Source organism: Nerophis lumbriciformis, linkage group LG07, assembly GCF_033978685.3.
Source record: "Nerophis lumbriciformis linkage group LG07, RoL_Nlum_v2.1, whole genome shotgun sequence".
NCBI classification, from domain to species: domain Eukaryota; kingdom Metazoa; phylum Chordata; class Actinopteri; order Syngnathiformes; family Syngnathidae; genus Nerophis; species Nerophis lumbriciformis.
This window is the reverse complement of record NC_084554.2, coordinates 35,834,705-35,855,000: the sequence shown is the minus strand read 5'-3', so window position 1 is coordinate 35,855,000 and position 20,296 is coordinate 35,834,705. Positions and strand designations below refer to the sequence as shown.

At 42.3% G+C, this 20,296-nt stretch overlaps 2 protein-coding genes across 4 annotated transcripts in view; one reads left to right on the top strand and one right to left on the bottom strand.

The window, feature by feature from the left end:
* slc4a2b (solute carrier family 4 member 2b) overlaps nt 1–4,158 on the bottom strand; it is a 48,871-nt gene extending 44,713 nt beyond the window's left edge. For all 3 annotated transcript variants that reach the window (XM_061965285.1, XM_061965280.1, XM_061965282.1), the window contains exon 1: nt 4,109–4,158. The gene's annotated coding sequence lies outside the window, so the exon portion shown is untranslated. The remainder of the gene's footprint in view (nt 1–4,108) is intronic.
* Nucleotides 4,159–5,187: 1,029 nt separating this feature from the next.
* The window catches only part of LOC133609575 (uncharacterized), a 23,598-nt gene continuing 8,489 nt past the window's right edge, over nt 5,188–20,296 (top strand). The window contains exons 1-12 of the mRNA XM_061965289.2: nt 5,188–5,374; nt 6,798–6,904; nt 6,994–7,136; nt 8,356–8,504; nt 8,597–8,761; nt 8,830–9,277; nt 9,424–9,531; nt 11,417–11,507; nt 11,569–11,792; nt 13,351–13,593; nt 13,678–13,776; nt 13,849–14,042. Coding sequence (XP_061821273.1) covers nt 5,354–5,374; nt 6,798–6,904; nt 6,994–7,136; nt 8,356–8,504; nt 8,597–8,761; nt 8,830–9,277; nt 9,424–9,531; nt 11,417–11,507; nt 11,569–11,792; nt 13,351–13,593; nt 13,678–13,776; nt 13,849–14,042 — 1,992 coding nt within the window. The 5' untranslated portion in view covers nt 5,188–5,353. The remainder of the gene's footprint in view (nt 5,375–6,797; nt 6,905–6,993; nt 7,137–8,355; nt 8,505–8,596; nt 8,762–8,829; nt 9,278–9,423; nt 9,532–11,416; nt 11,508–11,568; nt 11,793–13,350; nt 13,594–13,677; nt 13,777–13,848; nt 14,043–20,296) is intronic.

Below are 20,296 nucleotides of genomic sequence, written 5' to 3'. Positions count from 1 at the left end.
GTGATTCAATTATAAATAAAGATTTCTACACCTAGAAGTAATAATCAACTTAAAGTGCCGTCTTTGGGGATTGTATTAGAGCTCCATCTGGATTCATGAACTTAATTCTAAACATTTCTTCACAAAAAAAAAATCTTTAACATCAATATTTATGGAACATGTCCACAAAAAATCTAGCTGTCAACACTGAATATTGCATTGTTGCATTTCTTTTCACAGTTCTTTTTGACAGACATTTTAGTGACAAACCTGAGCTTGTGCTTCACGGAGTTTATGAACTTACATTCATATTTTGTTGAAGTATTATTCAATAAATATATTTATAAAGGATTTTTGAATTGTTGCTATTTTTAGAATATTTAAAAAAAATCTCAAGTACCCCTTGGCATACCTTCAAGTACCCCCAGGGGTACGCGTACCCCCATTTGAGAACCACTGTACTAGGTCATAAAATCAGTGTCAGTTGAGTCGGTCCATAGGTTGCCTGTAGGGATTTTTAATGTCCAGCAGACGTCAGTATTTAGTGACACAGTATCGACACAGTATCAATACAGTTTTGCAATGTGTCGAAACGCTTCATGAGGCCTCATCAACCCATCACTAATATATATATATATATATACCGTATTTTCCGGACTATAAGTCGCAGTTTTTTTTCATAGTTTGGCCGGGGGTGCGACTTATACTCGGGAGCGACTTATGTGTGAAATTATTAACACATTACCGTACAATATCAAATAATATTATTTAGCTCATTCACGTAAGAGACTAGACGTAAAAGATTTCATGGGATTTAGCGATTAGGAGTGACAGATTGTTTGGTAAACGTATAGCATGTTCTATATGTTATAGTTATTTGAATGACTCTTACCATAATATGTTACGTTAACATACCAGGCACGTTCTCAGTTGGTTATTTATGCCTCATATAACGTACACTTATTCAGCCTGTTGTTCACTATTCTTTATTTATTTTAAATTGCCTTTCAAATGTCTATTCTTGGTGTTGGGTTTTATCAAATAAATTTCCCCAAAAAATGCGACTTATATGTTTTTTTCCTTCTTTATTATGCATTTTCGGCAGGTGCGGCGACTTATACTCCGGTGCAACTTATACTCCGAAAAATACGGTATATAAACACACGTATATATACACATACATACATATATATATATATATATACACACACACACACACACGCACACACATATACATACACACACACATATATATATACGTGTATATATATATATATATATATATATATATATATATATATATATATATATATATATACACACACACACGTACATACATACGCATACACACACACACACACATACATATATATTAGAGATGCGCGGATAGGCAATTATTTCATCCGCAACCGCGTCAGAAAGTCGTCAACCATCCGCCATCCACCCGATGTAACGTTTGATCAGAACTGCATCCGCCCACCATCCGCCCGTTGTTATATATCTAATATTAATAAAAAAAATTTAAAAAAGGGTGAAAACTACGCGAATTGCACCTTGTGCAGACAAGATTTTTCGATCGGACACGGAGGAATTAGCGATGTAAAAGACCACGTTGGGACAAAAAAACACAAGTCTAATGCCGTTGCTAGCGATACAAGTGGAAAACTTTCAACGTTTTTCGTCGCCCAAACAGATTCTTTGGATGTGATAAATGCCGAAGTTTTATTTACGGAGGCAATAATTGAGCATGGACTTCCAATCGCACTGGCTGATCACATGGGACAGTTAATAATGTAATGCAACCTTTAAAAATCATTACGCGGTGATCGCGATCCCAAAAATAAACTTTTCTTGCATGATAATGTCCAGAAAAATTCGCTTTATATTACTATAGAGTCCTTTTAACGAATGAGTTTGATGGTTTATCACAAACCTTAAATGAAAGAAGTCCTTTGTTCTCCTGCACCATGCAAGCGCAATCCTGTCGGCTGTATTTCACAGCACGACATACTGTAAAAAGTGTTTATACTATTTATACTTTCAATTAACAAATTGAAGTCTTGTGAAAGGTTGACAGGATAACTGGCATTAACTGTCAAAATAATTTCAAACTATTGAAGTTAGCTTACAGAATAAACATGTCAATCAACCCATATGATTTTTGCTGTAATATTTTTGTTTTGAAAAGTCACTGTGACTGATAGAAAAGTGATGGTTTTAGCAACATTTTAACCTGTCTGAATGCTAATAGTCATTTTGCGTCGGGGGGCGAAGCCCTGAACCCTCCACCAGGACTTTGTCCTGGACCTACCGGGGCCTGCGGCCCTTGGACCCTGGCTACTAGGTTTTTCTGATTTAAAAGTTGGCAGGTATGGTGAGGTTATAAAGCTTTTGCCTGTTAAAGAAAGGAGACTGATCCAATGCACAGACATTCGCGTGCCACGCTGTCACGACCCAGACGCACACCAGTGCGCAATCATATGGGAGCCGCGCTGAGCGCACCTCCAAGCGCGTCTCGCTGCCGGCGACGGCCAGATATGGGCCCACGCTCCAGCGCCATCCATTTTCAGGGCTAGTTGATTCGGCAGGTGGGTTGTTACACACTCCTTAGCGGGTTCCAACTTCCATGGCCACCGTCCTGCTCTCTATATCAACCAGGGTGAGCCCCACCCCTTTCATGAGCGCACTACGCGCGGAGTGACCCCTGTTACGCGCCCCCGGCAACAGGGGTGGCAAGCAGGTAAGCTGCGCGGGCGGAGCGCGCGGAGTGACCCATGTTACGAGCCCCCGGCCACGGGGGTGGCGGGCAGGTAAGCTGCTTACCTGCTGCGCGTGACGCCGGCCGCGGCGAAAGCGGACGAGGCGGGGTGTCGGTGCGGTGGGCGCGGTAGTGACCCTGGACGTGCGTCGGGCCCTTCTCGCGGATCGCCTCAGCTACGGCTCCCGGTGGGGCCCTCTCGGGGGAAGGGGCCTCGGTCCCGGACCCCGGCGAGGCGTCCCTTCTCCGCTCCGTAAAAGTGTCCATCTCTTTTCTTTTTTTTTCTTCTGTTGTGGCATATGCAGCAGGTGCCTGCTCGTTTTTCGTATGTGGGTAACAACATTTAACTATGTACCGAATTGGTTTAACTGCCACCCGCAAAAAAAAAAAAAAAAAAAAAAAATTAATCCGCCCGACCCGACCCGCGAGCGGATAAAATCTTAGTTTTTTTAATTTCATCCGCCCGATCCGCGGATAATCCGCGGACTCCGCGGTTGTGTCCGCAAACCGCGCATCTCTAATATATATATATATATATACACACACACACGTACGTACGTACATACATATACATATATATATATACACACACACACATATATATATATATATATATATATATATATATATATATATATATATATATATATATATATATATATATATATATATGTATATACACACTCACACACACACACACACACACACACACACACACACACACACACACACACACACACACACACACACACACACACTTGTGAAACTGACCATAGAAACAAAGTGAAAAATAGCGATCTCATCATATTATTATGGATCCGATTCCGGTACAAGCCTGTTATCGGTCATACCAATATTTGGGTCGATTTGCCCACCTGCAGTTTGAATATTGTTTGCATATTTCTGTCCCACATATGTAAAACCTCCATTACTATTACTATCATCATTATTATGAATTAACGAGAGCTAGCTTAAAGTATAAGCTAACTCAACTGTCCAAGGGCTAGCTTATTTATGATGTACTATAACACTTATCCCATAATATTCTCATTGCAAATTTCAATATGCTTCAAGCCACGACATATTACAAGTCTGGACATATTTTGTGGACTTTGTGAAGAGTTTAAAAAGCCAAGGAACAAAGCGATGTCGTGTGTATGTAAGTGTGAGTGTAAGTGTGGTCAGGCAAGTGTCAACACTGGCTGGTCCACTCGCGTGGAGAAATAACTCCGCCGACATATCAACATTGTTCAACACAGCTGTAGCTCAAACTCAGTTCAAGAATGTCCAATAACGCCCGATAAAGTCATGTCACGACGTTCGAATTGCAAATTACATTAACAGTTATTTTCACAGCGGTACCTGACTCACCTCAAACTCTCGCCGCTGGATGACTTGGATCAACCGGTGTCAAACAATTCTATATAATACAGACCACTTCCGGTATAGGGGTAAAAATAAAAGCTTTAAATCGAGCATGTGCAGATGTTGACCGTGTAAAAGAGTTAAATGATCAATGTCAACCTCAAATACAAAACTTGTAAAAGTTAACAGACCAGAATGCACAACGCTGGAGTGTTTTACGAATATATATTTCCCAATATACATATTTGTTTTGAAAATAGCCCTTCCATTTCCGCCTTTGTTTTAGTGTTTCGGCAACTTTTCGATGGGGCATCACAGTGCTCCCGTCTCTGCGCATGCGTAAAAGATGCTCCATGAGTCTTGACTCGAAACGTTGAGGGCGGAGCACGTACCGTTAGAATGATGCCATGACCTTCACTTTAAATAGAAAACCTTATTAAATATCACTCAAGGGATGGCTAGGACATTTTGTGGATACTACAAGTTGTTTGTCTTTGGAGTCAGTCACTAAAATATTAAGTACAGGCTATTCTGAGCGGTAGTCATCGTTATTATCATTACTGATCAATTATGGATGTTGGATCTTTATTTTGCAGTATTTAGTGCTTGAATTTAATTATTCTGAATTAATTAATTTGATTTCATTAGGATTACATTTGTTTTTTTTTTTAATCTGTTTAGTTTAAGTATGTTCTTGTTTGTGTGTTTTGTGTCATTTAGGCCAGTGCTATGAAAAAGGCTGTCAAAAAGGGACCCGGGTGGGTATATATGTATATATTTTTTTTTAGAGAGGCACATGTTTTTAGTGCAACAGTGGCTTTTTCTTTTTCTTTTGGGTAACGGTTTAATTTGAAATTTGTTTACGTTTTGGTGATTACGATTGGTTGCTCGCGTGCTTGTGATCGTTGCAAAAAAATAAATTGATTCATGCATGGTTCTCCTTTGTGTTTATTAACCATATAATGCATTAAAACATATATGAAAACAAGCAGTGGATGTCGTCATATAGCAGTGCTTTGACGATCAAAGTTAGTGATGTGTGCATGGTTTGCCATTTGAAGTGTGCAGTGTCGACAATGGTTTTGTTGCTGTTGTTGTCCTCCTGTCAATCAAAGGGGGAGGGCACTCGTGCTACTAGCAATAGCATTTAGCCGGGCTGTGACCAGAGCAAAACAGGAAGTCGAACAAAGTTGCTGACTAATTTCACTTTCCACCCTTAGCCTGCACTTGTTTGAAGAAAAAAACGCGGACATGAGTTCTTCTGGCTCCCCGGTAAGCGTTTAAAATAAGTCGCCAAGTGTTGCAAAGTGACGTTGAGGAGCGCTAGGATGTTAGCTTGCTGAGTCCGTTAGCTACCTGCTAGCTGTTATGCTAACGCCTTGTTTGACAGGCGCAACATACGAGGCTAACGTCAAACATATCTCTTCCTTTTGTTAGAATTACATTGAAGTTAGGATTACGCTCTGTGAATGTACACATGTTGCAACCGACACTTGGTGTAGTTTTAAAGTGCGAATGCTTCGTCTGAAATTTTGAAGGACAAAATGCGTGTGCATGTCGTTGTCAGCGCACTTAGTTCAAACTGTGTTAAAAGCCGATTAAAATGATGCTATCAGAAACAAATTGCACCTTGAATAAATTAGAATATGGAACGTATTGAGGAAATTGTAATGTGCTAATAAATATATGCGTTTTACACAAATAACACACTTATTTCCTAATATCTTTTCGGACCTGTTGTAAGGAGAAACTGGAAATATGTGATGTACTATTTTGCAATTGTATGAATGTTCGAAATAAACCTAAACCATAACCATAATAACCAATATGATCCAGTTTAGTAAACGAAACTGCCTGATAGTAGAATCATCTTTGTGTCATCTACCAATTCTACATGTTTTTAACAATTGTATTAATCACACATGTTTAGCTGGACTTTACCGGTACATATTGAACATATTAAGTGAATAAATGATTAGTAATTGTTGTGATACAAAGAAGGTATAGGCATCTCTATAAACAAAATAACTTTGTATGCATGTTCGTTATAAACTAAACCAAGGCCAGGGAACCTATGGCTTTTCAGAATCAGAAGAGATTTTATTGCCATTGTTTGAGAACGGGTTCACAAACTTGGCGCAATCGTGCAACATAAAACACATACAACACAGAATAGAATAACATGAGCTGTAACTGAGCTATCAGATCTTGTTATTGTTCATGTGTCTGATGACCGAGGGGAAAAAAACTGTTCAGGTGGCGGGAGGTGTGGGTCTGGATGGACCGTAGTATCCTGCCTGAGGGGAGAGGGGAGAATAGTTTGTGTCCAGGGTGAGAAGAGTCAGCTGTGATCCGACCCACACACCTCCTGGTCCTGGAGGGGTGGGAGTTTGCAGCCAATCACCTTCTCAGCAGCACGTACCATGCGCTGCAGTCGATGCTTGTCCCGGACTGTGTTTTGAGCCAGATGTGGGTCTTTTGATGACTACATCTGGATTGCAGATTAATCATAAAATATTCTCGTTTTTGTGAATCTATCCATTCATTCTCCACTGCTAGAGTTCAGGCCAGGGTTTGTCTCCAGCAACCTGCAGGCCAATCACAGCTACATGTGTCGCGGGGTCAAAAATTAAACGCCCCGCCTTTTAAACAAATATTCATCTTGATAATTTATCTTTTTGCATCTATTTTGCAGACAATAGGGGAGTTATTCCACACACTTGCCGAAATGGGCTTCACAGAGGAGCAGATCCAAGCAGCTATGCAGGCTGGGCATTTTTCTGTAATGGAGGCAGCAGAGTGGTGAGTTCACATTACCTCCTGCACCGCATATCCTTTTTTTGGTGTTTTTAGCCGTGTTAGCAAGAGACTCTCCCTCTGTGTCCTGATAGGCTCCTGCAGGGTCAAGATAATCCACGACACCAGTTGTTCAAGCAGTCATCTCAGCCAGCTGAAACTGCCTTTTCAGCTTTTAATCCACCTAAAGAGTCAGCAAGCACGTCTGAGTCTTGCATGCCCGATGCGGTCTGTCAAGGTATGGCACCCAAGCAGTTTTAAGTTATTCATAATTTAGTCATCTAAATTGACCGTCTAGTTGTAAATGTTTTTGTTTTACGAATTTGAATTAACGAGAATTTCATTACATTGGATAATAATAGGATGACTCGCCTGCAGATGCCACTTCAAATTAATTGTTTTTATCTGAGATAATCGCTCGTCAACATGCATTTGTTTCACTGTTAATTTTGTAGACTAAAAAAATGTTTGTCTTAGTTATCGTCAACAACTTATTTTCCCCTGACTAAAATAGGACAATAAATGATCAAAACAAATGCACATTGTCCAAAACATTGACAAAATTAATCGACAATTTAGTCAAAAACGAGACGAAAATGTTGACAGACGAAATCCAAACATATTTAATTTTGTCTTAAGGCGAGTACCGGTAAGACAATTTAGGAATCTTTTCAATCACAGTTGCACGTGAGGGGCGGGGGTATCTTTATAAGGGACAGTGTTTTCATTTTCTTTTTGCTAGGAAAACGAGACTGTATTGTTACACACCTCAATATAATATGACTTGTACACCTGGAGAAAAAAAAAAGTGAAGAGAAGACATATGTAAGCACTTCACTTTGGCCGCAGTAGACAACAAGACACGTTGTAAACCCTGTGGCGTGATTTTCTCTGGTAAAAATAAAACCAACTCGAAGTGCTAATCGTCAGGACATCTACACAACAGTAACGAGGCCGAAGCTGATATTTCGAAATGACTCACACTGTACTGAATTACTGTTAAAGACGGTAGAGCAGGAGCATGACCCCTTACTCTACCACTATTTTTGTAGTACACCAAGGGCAAGCTTGCCGCCAGTATAATAAGAAAGATACCCGGACAGTTTCCTTTATTCTATGTCCTCGGCACACTGTTCAGCTATTAATTGCGCAACACTTGACAACCCATAGAAGAGATTTGTCATTTTTCCAGCGACCACACACTGACAGACATTTATGTGATCTATCTATCTATCTATCTATCTAAAACATTGATGAATTTAGTCGACTAAACCTAATCAATTTAGATGATTAAAAATAATTAAAACTAATATACAGTTTTGTCAAAAGATTATGACTAAAACTAAATTTAAAAAACTGCTGTCAAAATTCACAGTGATTTGTTTTGAGTACATATCTTGTTTTTCATTTTGTTGACAAAAACTGACCAATTACTACAGATATTTCTGTTTCTACAGCAAGCGGCTCGTTAGTGCCGACACTGGCGTCGTCCCGAGAGCTGCCGCCGCTGGAGTCGCGCATCAAGCAGGACAAAAGTGACTTTGAGGAGCAGCAGAGGCAACTTGTCGCTCAGGCGGCCAAGGCGGAGAGGAGGCAGAAGAAACAGGTGGGAACCAGCACAAAAAGTACCACCCAGAAATGGGTCTAGTCAACACGCATTTCTGAAGCGGATGTCTTGTTTGTATTTTTTCGCTCAAGGAACGGGAGTTGGTGCTCAAGCGCATCGCAGAGGATCGCAGGTGCTTGCAGGAGAAGAAGATACATGGTGGCGCCGTCACAGAGGGCTCTCCCCTCAATGGCTGTCAAGCCCAAAAGCTTGGAGGAAAGGTTGAGACTAATGTGGACAACAACTGTATCCTCATGGTGAGGGTTCAAGCATACGGGACACACCCCCACTGCCCGCCAAATTAAAAGCTCTCTCCTTTGCGCAGATTCGCCTGCCGTCCGGTGAGTCCGTGCGTGAACGCTTTCCAGCTGACGCCCCTCTGCGCAGCGTAGTGGAGCATATCACCGGACGTTACCCCACCCTCCCCACCTTCTCTCTCCTCCAGGGGTTCCCACGCAAACGCTTTGGGGAGGCGGAGCTCGCTTTCTCACTGCGTTCCCTCGGCCTTACGCCCAACGCGGCTCTGTGTATTCAGACAAGCCCCCCAGACACTCCACAAGACTCGTCCAGCCCCGCGGAGCCGCCGCTGCCCCCCTCGGTCGGATGCGGAGAGCAGGAGCCCTTTGAGGCAGAGCCTGCACCGCATGTCCAAAACCAGGAAGAGGCAGACCTTCTCACACCACCTCCACTACCTAACCAGATATGGGAAGAGGCCGTCAACCTTGCAGGGATCCCTGGAGGTGCTCCTCTGCATGGACCGTCTCACTTTTGGGGTCAGTCTTATTTTATAACCGTGATATTCTAGAAAAAGGAAGTTAAATAACCATGTTTTTTATCTGTAAATGTTATCACACAGCTGTGTCGGTTTAGTGGCCTAATTCTACATCCATCAGGTTATTAACATGGGGCTGTTATACAGGGCGAGGCCAGAGATTAGTTGCTGGCAATCCAGAGGAAGTGGCCATAGTAGAACTGGAAGAGGAAGAGGAGGAAGAAGACGAGGGTGAAGTCCCACACATGCTTAACGGTACCATTTTTGTCTTTGCTTACTGCTTTGCCCTATACTGGTTTGCACAAAATATTCAGAAATATTTGGGATAATGTTAACGGGTTATAGCCTGTGAGCCCTACTCGCAACTACAGTGGAACCTCAAATTACGTACTTAAATTAGTTCTTGCATATGGTTTGTACATAACCAGGGAAGTTGGCACGTTGTGTAAATCTAAAATAAAAACAGAATACAATGATTTGCAAATCCTTTTCAACCTATATTCAATTGAATAGACTGTAAAGACAAGATACCTAACGTTCGAACTGGAAAACTTTATTTTTTGCAAATATTAGCTCATTTGGAATTTGATGCCTGCAACATGTTTCAAAAAAGCTGGCACAAGTGGCAAAAAAGACTGAGAAAGTTGAGGAATGCTCATCAAACACTTATTTAGAACATCCCACAGGTGAACAGGCTAATTCGGAACAGGTGGGTGCCATGATTGAGTATTAAAGCAGCTTCCATAAAATGCTCAGTCATTCACAAACAAGGATGGGGCGAGGGTCACCACTTTGTGATCAAATGCGTGAGCAAATTGACAATGCAAAGCCACGTGTTACTAGACTGGCCTGCCTGTGGTCCAGACCTGTCTCCCATTGAAAATGTGTGGCACATTATGAAGCCTAAAATACAACAACAGAGACCCCGGACTGTTGAACAACTTAAGCTGTACATCAAGCAAGAATGGGAAAAAATTCCACCTGAAAAGCTTCAAAAATTGGTCTCCTCAGTTCCCAAACGTTCACTGAATGTTGTTAAAAGGAAAGGCCATGTAACACATTGGTGAACATGCCCCTGTGCCAACTTTTTTGCAATGTGTTGCTGCCAATACATTTTAAGTTAATGATTACAACGGTTTTGGGGTTTGTAAATCAAAAAGTTTGTATAATGAAGCAGAGTTCCCCATAAGGACCAATGTCAACCAGTGGTTGTAGCCTCGACAAAAGTCTATATTTTAGTTTTTAAAAATGCACATTTTGAAGACACTGTGTTTGTGTATGTGTGTGTGTATATATATATATATATATGTGTGTGTGTGTATATGTGTATATATATATATATATTTTACATTAAACATACAAACATAAGGAGATAATGGATCAACAATCTCTATTATCAAAACAACAATGGCAAGCTAAACTGTCAACGCACGCGCATATAAAGTTCCCTTTGGTGCGCTCAAAAATTTGACCATTTTGCTACAGTAAAAAAAAAAAAAAAATTTTTATCTTGCTGTTGGCGCATGTTTGTGGCGTGCAACTGACGAGGAGGCAGCAGAGACATGAGGCGCAGAAGGGGCAGTGTGTTGCAATGTTAAAGAGAGTCCTCTTCTCTCTAAGTCTGAGTCTAAGGCTGTTTTTTCTTTTTCAAACCCATATTGAGTAAACAAAATAGACAAAACTTGGTGAATAGTGAGAAAAGAAACATGAGCTAAAGCACTGTGAAGAGGCGGCAGAGTAACGGACTGCGTAAACAGGATGTGACGTAGGGGGCTCTGCCTCTCCAAAATGGCTGCGCTCCATGTGTACTGTACTGCACAGGAAGTGGTGCCCTAAGGGTTCCAGCAGTACTCAAAATGAATAAATGACGTTTTCGTACACAGAGGCATGGTTCGCACACACAGGCATATTTGGCTCAATCTAAAAGTTCGTAAATGAAAAGGTTCGCAAAAAGAGGGGTTTGTAAATGTAGGTTTCACTGCACAGTACTTGCAGCCAATCGGACAGACTCTAAGTATGATGTAAGAACGTGTGTGCGCCAAGAACTCATTCCTGTCTGAAGTTAGAACAACATGTTGATTGGAGGTGTGTGATAGTCATTTAGGACAGACTTTGGTCTTATGGTGTGTGTGATTGACAGGAATGCCCAGGCTGCCTTTCTTGCCGGAGACCAGGAACCGTAGAGGATTTCAGTCCAGACACCTCTGGCCAGAGCAAGGCAATCGACTTAGGTGAGTGTCCGAGTATCACCACTCCTCTAAGTGCAACGTTCTTAAGTCACGTGTGCATCAGGGAGCATCCAGAAGAGGAGCCAGCTGTACCGGAGGCAGCAGAGGGTCAGGTGGCGCCTGTAGCCGCTGGTCTGGCTGCTGTGGAGCGTTTCCAAAGAGCGGGGCAGCAAGAAGACCCTCATGCCACACACGGACAGCCCTTACCCCCCAAAAGACCCTTCAAGACTCCCAGCGTTCCTTCCCTCTGTTCCTCCGCCACGCGAGCCACCGTCCACCTCATGACTGGTGAGAGTGACATTGTCACACTAACACATTGTGCGTGTTCTGGCAATGCTTACTTAATGGGGACATCGCTCTGTTTACACAGTCACCTTTTGGGGACCTCTGACGGTATGGGGACAAAAAAACAGGTGCCCTAAAGGGAAACCTTTTTAAATGATAGTCAGATCCATTCTGAAGATGCCTAAGTGATAGGGGTGTAACGGTACGTGTATTTGTATTGAACCGTTTCGGTACGGGGGTTTCGGTTCGGTTTGGAGGTGTACCAAACGAGTTTCTAAGCTAAAGTCTTAACAAGCTGCTTTGCTTCTTCTGCCTCTGTCTCAGCACCCAGCATTGTCCCACCCACACAACCATCTGATTGGTTACATACAAAGCGGTAACAGCCAATCAGCAGTGCGTATTCAGAGCGCATGTAGTCAGTGCTTCAGCGTCGAGCAGATAGGTGTTTAGCAGGTGAGCATCAGGCAGCGTACTTTCCCCAAATTATAATAAACACCTCCCAGTCAACTACTAGTAACATCACTATGAGCCCGTTGACGTTCTAGAAACTTAAACTGCAGCTCAGCTCGCTCGCAGTCCTGGCTTGAGGTGAAGGCTAATTAGCTTTTAGCGTAACGTCACATGTTGATAAAAATATAACATTTAAATAATAAAAATCAACTACAGGCTTCCCAAATGCTGTAATAAATTAAGCATGATGAGTTGACTTGAAACTGTTTAATGTTGCACTTTTTATATGTAGAAGAAAAGTTTTGTCATTGTATTTAATCTGAGCAACCACTTGAGGCAGTTTAATGTTGATTAACATGGGCAGAATTATTATAGTGTTCCCAATGTTAAAAGGATAAAGCCATTGTTTACAAATTTGGTAAATAAATAAGCAAAAAAATTATATTTTGTTGTTTTCTTACTGTACCGAAAATGAACCGAACCGTGACCTCTAAACCGAGGTACGTACCGAACCTACATTTTTGTGTATCGTTACACCCCTACTAAGTGATTTTTATTACATTTTTACTTTAAAGTATGATTCACATTCAGAATTTTCCATCCTTCCATATATGGTAGTTGGAGTTGCAGACAACTTCATTACTGCTAAATAGCAGTTTTCAGTAATGTCACAGAAGATGCAGGATTTGCTTTAACATTTAAGTGGTGAAACTTCCTATAAGAGGATAGCTGTAGTGCTGTATTCTGAGGATCATGTCATATTTAATTTGAACTTTTTTTTTTTTTTTTTTTTTTAAATGGTCCTCAGTAGTCATGTACAAATTTGTGTGAATTATGCAAAATTATTTAAATTTGGTCCCCATGAACCATATTAACTCTTTTTTCCCCAGGGTCCCCAGTAAGAATGATCAGCACATTACTTCATCAATCCAGAGATTTAAAGACGTGTATGAGCTAACTGGGCAGTGGCCATTTTATCAAATTGTTTTTATGCCTCCACAACCTTTAGAAAGGGTGGTCCCCACAAGTGATGATCAAAAACTTGGTCCCCATTCCATATGATAACCAGTATGTGTGTGTGTGTGTGTGTGTGTGTGTGTGTGTGTGTCAGCTCCCAGCATGCAGTACAGCAGCAGCCTGGCCGGCCTCACGCCCGAACTGGCGGAGCTCCTTCTCAACCACATGGCCCACGAGAGGCTGCTGCGACCGCGCAACCTGGAGCTCTTCTTCGGCTGCCCGCTTCAGAAGTTTTCCCTCAACTGCTACCCGTACTCTACCAACGAGCTGCTGCGACAGCTGAGGGCCTTCACGGCGCTCAAGCACCTCAGTCTGGTCAACTCGCCGCTCATCACGGGTAAGCACCTTTGCTCATCGCTCTATTTGGTTGCATCCAGCGCTTTACGTCACTTTTTTTTTTTTTTACGTGTCGTCCATTTAGACTCCGGACTATCAGTCCTGTCCAGCTTGGTCAAGCTCCAGCACCTCAACCTGGCCTCTTGTAGCAAATTGACCGACTCTTGTCTGCAGTACATCACAGGTAGTGTACTCCGCTTACGTGCACAAACTGGATGTGTCTCACTTTGAGTTTGGCACATTGTTTTTCTTCCAGGTCTAAAGAGTCTGTGTTTCCTGTCGCTGGACCACACTAAGGTGACTGACGCCGGGGTGACGCTCTATCTGCAGTCCGCCCCGCCTTGCCTCTCTCAGCTCAGCCTCAACCAGACGGCTGTCAGTGAAGAGACGCTGGCGATGCTGCCCAGCTGCACGCCACAGCTGCGTCTCCTCAGCATCAAGCAGACCAAGGTGGACTTTTGTTTAATCCCTCACAGGTTTAAAGTAGCAGCTGACGTTTGGGTTAAAGTAGCAGCTAATGTTTGGGTTAAGTTAGCAGCTAATGTTTGGGTTGAAGTAGCAGCTAATCTATGGGTGAAGGTAGCAGCTAACATTTGGGTTGAAGTAGCAGCTAATGTTTGGGTTGAAGTAGCAGCTAATCTATGGGTGAAGGTAGCAGCTAACATTTGGGTTGAAGTAGCAGCTAATGTTTGGGTTAAAGTAGCAGCTAACGTTTGGGTTAAAGTAGCAGCTAACTTTTGGGTTAAAGTAGTAGCTAACGTTTGGGTTAAAGTAGCAGCTAACGTTTGGGTTAAGTTAGCAGCTAATCTATGGGTGAAGGTAGCAGCTAACGTTTGGGTTGAAGTAGCAGCTAACGTTTGGGTTAAAGTAGCAGCTAACGTTTGGGTTAAAGTAGCAGCTAACGTTTGGGTTAAAGTAGCAGCTAACGTTTGGGTTAAAGTAGCAGCTAACGTTTGGGTTAAAGTAGCAGCTAATGTTTGGGTTAAGTTGGCAGCTAATGTTTTGGTTGAAGTAGCAGCTAATCTATGGGTGAAGGTAGCAGCTAATGTTTTGGTTGAAGTAGCAGCTAATCTATGGGTGAAGGTAGCAGCTAACATTTGGGTTGAAGTAGCAGCTAATGTTTGGGTTGAAGTAGCAGCTAACGTTTGGGTTAAAGTAGCAGCTAACGTTTGGGTTGAAGTAGCAGCTAATGTTTGGGTTAAAGTAGCAGCTAACGTTTGGGTTAAAGTAGCAGCTAGCGTTTGGGTTAAAGTAGCAGCTAACGTTTGGGTTAAAGTAGCAGCTAACTTTTGGGTTAAAGTAGTAGCTAACGTTTGGGTTAAAGTAGCAGCTAACGTTTGGGTTAAGTTAGCAGCTAATCTATGGGTGAAGGTAGCAGCTAACGTTTGGGTTGAAGTAGCAGCTAACGTTTGGGTTAAAGTAGCAGCTAACGTTTGGGTTAAAGTAGCAGCTAACGTTTGGGTTAAAGTAGCAGCTAACGTTTGGGTTAAAGTAGCAGCTAACGTTTGGGTTAAAGTAGCAGCTAATGTTTGGGTTAAGTTGGCAGCTAATGTTTTGGTTGAAGTAGCAGCTAATCTATGGGTGAAGGTAGCAGCTAATGTTTTGGTTGAAGTAGCAGCTAATCTATGGGTGAAGGTAGCAGCTAACATTTGGGTTGAAGTAGCAGCTAATGTTTGGGTTGAAGTAGCAGCTAACGTTTGGGTTAAAGTAGCAGCTAATGTTTGGGTTGAAGTAGCAGCTAACGTTTGGGTTGAAGTAGCAGCTAACGTTTGGGTTGAAGTAGCAGCTAACGTTTGGGTTAAAGTAGCAGCTAACGTTTGGGTTGAAGTAGCAGCTAACGTTTGGGTTGAAGTAGCAGCTAACGTTTGGGTTGAAGTAGCAGCTAACGTTTGGGTTAAGGTAGCAGCTAGCGTTTGGGTTAAGTTAGCAGCTAACGTTTGGGTTAAGTTAGCAGCTAACGTTTGGGTTGAAGTAGCAGCTAACGTTTGGGTTGAAGTAGCAGCTAACGTTTGGGTTAAAGTAGCAGATAATGTATGGGTGAAGGTAACAGCTAACATTTGGGTTAAAGTAGCAGCTAACGTTTGGGTTGAAGTAGCAGCTAACGTTTGGGTTAAAGTAGCAGCTAACGTTTGAGTTAAAGTAGCAGCTAACGTTTGGGTTAAGTTAGCAGCTAATCTATGGGTGAAGGTAGCAGCTAACGTTTGGGTTGAAGTAGCAGCTAACGTTTGGGTTAAAGTAGCAGCTAACGTTTGGGTTGAAGTAGCAGCTAACGTTTGGGTTGAAGTAGCAGCTAACGTTTGGGTTGAAGTAGCAGCTAACGTTTGGGTTGAAGTAGCAGCTAACGTTTGGGTTGAAGTAGCAGCTAACGTTTGGGTTGAAGTAGCAGCTAACGTTTGGGTTGAAGTAGCAGCTAACGTTTGGGTTAAGGTAGCAGCTAGCGTTTGGGTTAAGTTAGCAGCTAACGTTTGGGTTAAGTTAGCAGCTAACGTTTGGGTTGAAGTAGCAGCTAACGTTTGGGTTGAAGTAGCAGCTAACGTTTGGGTTAAAGTAGCAGATAATGTATGGGTGAAGGTAACAGCTAACATTTGGGTTAAAGTAGCAGCTAACGTTTGGGTTGAAGTAGCAGCTAACGTTTGGGTTAAAGTAGCAGCTAACGTTTGAGTTAAAGTAGCAGCTAACGTTTGAGTTAAAGTAGCAGCTAACGTTTGGGTTAAGTTAGCAGCTAATCTATGGGTGAAGGTAGCAGCTAACGTTTGGGTTGAAGTAGCAGCTAACGTCTGGGTTAAAGTAGCAGCTAACGTTTGGGTTAAAGTAGCAGCTAACGTTTGGGTTAAAGTAGCAGCTAACGTTTGGGTTAAAGTAGCAGCTAACGTTTGGGTTAAAGTAGCAGCTAACGTTTGGGTTAAAGTAGCAGCTAATGTTTGGGTTAAGTTGGCAGCTAATGTTTTGGTTGAAGTAGCAGCTAATCTATGGGTGAAGGTAGCAGCTAATGTTTTGGTTGAAGTAGCAGCTAATCTATGGGTGAAGGTAGCAGCTAACATTTGGGTTGAAGTAGCAGCTAATGTTTGGGTTGAAGTAGCAGCTAACGTTTGGGTTAAAGTAGCAGCTAACGTTTGGGTTGAAGTAGCAGCTAACGTTTGGGTTGAAGTAGCAGCTAACGTTTGGGTTAAAGTAGCAGCTAACGTTTGGGTTGAAGTAGCAGCTAACGTTTGGGTTGAAGTAGCAGCTAACGTTTGGGTTAAGGTAGCAGCTAGCGTTTGGGTTAAGTTAGCAGCTAACGTTTGGGTTAAGTTAGCAGCTAACGTTTGGGTTAAGTTAGCAGCTAACGTTTGGGTTGAAGTAGCAGCTAACGTTTGGGTTAAAGTAGCAGATAATGTATGGGTGAATCAAATCAAATCAAATCAACTTTATTTATAAAGCACATTTAAAATTTACCACAGGGGTAGCCAAAGTGCTGTACAATGAGCAGGTTAAAAGATAAAACGAGTACCGAGCAAACACAACACAACACAAACAGAACATGATAAAAAATAAATAATTAAAATAGAATTAATAAAAACATAAAAACATAAAAACAGGATCACAGCAGGTGTATTATGGGGCGCCATTGCAGGATGGATATCACTCAGTGTTAAAAGCCATGGAATAAAAGTATGTTTTTAAGAGAGATTTAAAAACAGGAAGAGAGGAGGCTTGTCTAACACTCAGGGGTAGGTCGTTCCAGAGCTTGGGAGCAGCAACGGCGAAAGCTCTGTCACCTCTAAGCTTCAGCCTTGTGTCAGGGACCGTCAACAGCAGCTGATCGGCTGATCTTAAGGATCGGGTGGGGCAGTAAGGCTGAAGGAGGTCGGAGAGATAGGTTGGCGCGAGGTTGTTTAGACATTTAAAAACAAATAAAAGGAGTTTAAAATGTATTCGGTAACGCACAGGGAGCCAGTGAAGGGACGCTAAAATAGGGGTGATGTGCTCACGTCTGCGGGTCTGTGTTAGCAGACGAGCAGCAGAGTTCTGTACGAGCTGCAGGCGGGCGAGGGAGGCCTGGCTAATGCCAACATACAGGGCATTACAGTAATCAAGACGAGTCGAGATAAAAGCGTGGATTAATTTCTCAAGATCATGTCTTGATAAAAGCGGTTTCACTTTCGCTATTTGGCGTAATTGATAAAAGCTTTTTTGAACGACGCTGCTGATTTGTTTTTCGAATTTAAAATCTGAGTCAAACTTTACCCCCAGGTTTGTGACACAGTCGCTGAGATACGGGGTCAGAGTGCCGAGGTCAACGTTGGGGGAGGGAGAGCGACTTGGACCGAACAACATAACTTCTGTTTTGTCTTCATTTAGGCTCAGGAAGTTAGCTGAAAGCCAGACTTTGATGTCGTGCAGGCAGTCAATAAGACTTTGAACCGTGTTATTTTGTGCCATGGGAAAATAAATCTGGCAATCATCGGCATAAAAATGAAATGCAATACTGTACTTCCTAAAAATAGAACCAAGGGGGAGAAGGTAAAGCGCAAATAAAATTGGGGCAAGGATTGAACCCTGGGGGACCCCATGTGGTAAAGGAGCTGTGGACGACATAAAACTGTCTACTTTTACACAAAAACTCCTGTCGGTTAGGTACGACCGGAACCAGTTGAGGGCGGCGCCCTTAATGCCCACACAGTTCTCAAGACGAGTGATTAAGGTGGCGTGGTCGACGGTGTCGAACGCAGCAGACAGATCTAAAAGCACCAGGACAACATATTTACCAGAATCAGTGGACAGGAGGATATCGTTAAAAACTTTTAGAAGCGCTGACTCTGTGCTGTGGAGGGCTTTAAAACCGGACTGGAACAGCTCAGTGATACCATTATCCTCTAAGAAGGGCAGCAACTGACTGTAGACAACCTTCTCTAATATTTTGGAAATGTATGGAAGATTAGAGATAGGTCTGAAGTTAGAGAGGAGAGAGGGGTCGAGGCTGGGTTTTTTAAGTAGAGGTCGTACCACTGCATGTTTAAACTCTACTGGAACTATTCCAGAAGAGAGGCTACTATTGATAATGTTAAGGACACTTGATCCAATAGTAGCAAGTACCTCCTTAAACAGGCGAGGTGGGAGGGCATCTGCAGGAGAACCAGAGGGCTTCATACGACTAACTGTGTCACTTAAAAAAGAAAAGGACACCGGCTCAAACTGATGGAAAACAGAAGAGAAATGCAGGGGAACAGAAGGGTCATATGAAGGCTGAGATAGACTGGCTCTAGTTGACACAATTTTGTCAGTGAAAAAATGGAGACAATTTTCACAGAATTCAAAAGAAGCATCAAAACCAGCAGATTTGGGAGCATCAATGACAGTGTTAATAGTTTTAAACAGAACTCTGGGGTTGTTACAGTTAGAAGATATAATCTGAGATAGATATATATTCATTTCTGCTTTTACAGTCATCTGAAAGGAAAACAGGCTTTCTTTAAAAATGGCAAAGGACACATGCAGCCTGTCTTTTTTCCATTTTCTCTCTGCTCTTCTACATACGCGCCTGGCAGCCCGAGTGACGTCATTCAACCAGGGTTGAGGCGTGGTTTTAGCGCGGCGGCATTTGAAAGGCGCGATCGTGTCCAGTGTTTGTGAACAGATAGAGTTGAACCCAGAAACCAACTCTTCAGTATTCAGACACACAGATGCTGCAGAATTATCATCACAAAGAGTCAAAAAAATAGAGGAGAACCGAGCAGGAGACGAAGAATTAAACATGCGAGGTAACAGCTAACATTTGGGTTAAAGTAGCAGCTAACGTTTGGGTTAAGTTAGCAGCTAATGTTTGGGTTGAAGTAGCAGCTAACGTTTGGGTTGAAGTAGCGGCTAACGTTTGGGTTAAAGTAGCAGCTAACTTTTGAGTTAAAGTAGCAGCTAACTTTTGAGTTAAAGTAGCAGCTAACGTTTGGGTTAAAGTAGCAGCTAACGTTTGGGTTAAAGTAGCAGCAAACGTTTGGGTTAAAGTAGCAGATAATGTATGGGTGAAGGTAGCAGCTAACGTTTGGGTTAAAGTAGCAGCTAACGTTTGGGTTAAAGTAGCAGCTAACGTTTGGGTGAAGGTAGCAGCTAACATTTGGGTTGAAGTAGCAGCTAACGTTTGGGTTAAAGTAGCAGCTAACGTTTGGGTTAAAGTAGCAGCTAACGTTTGGGTTAAAGTAGCAGCTAACGTTTGGGTTAAAGTAGCAGCTAACGTTTGGGTTAAGTTAGCAGCTAACGTTTGGGTTAAGTTAGCAGCTAACGTTTGGGTTAAGTTAGCAGCTAACGTTTGGGTTCAGTTAGCAGCTAACGTTTGGGTTGAAGTAACAGCTAACGTTTGGGTTGAAGTAGCAGCTAACATTTGGGTTAAAGTAGCAGCTAACGTTTGGGTTAAAGTAGCAGCTAACGTTTGGGTTAAAGTAGCAGCTAACGTTTGGGTTAAAGTAGCAGATAATGTATGGGTGAAGGTAACAGTTAACATTTGGGTTAAAGTAGCTGCTAACGTTTGGGTTGAAGTAGCAGCTAACGTTTGGGTTGAAGTAGCAGCTAACGTTTGGGTTAAAGTAGCAGCTAACGTTTGGGTTAAGGTAGCAGCTAACATTTGGGTTAAAGTAGCAGCTAACGTTTGGGTTAAAGTAGCAGCTAACGTTTGGGTTAAAGTAGCAGCTAACGTTTGGGTTAAAGTAGCAGCTAACGTTTTGGTTAAAGTA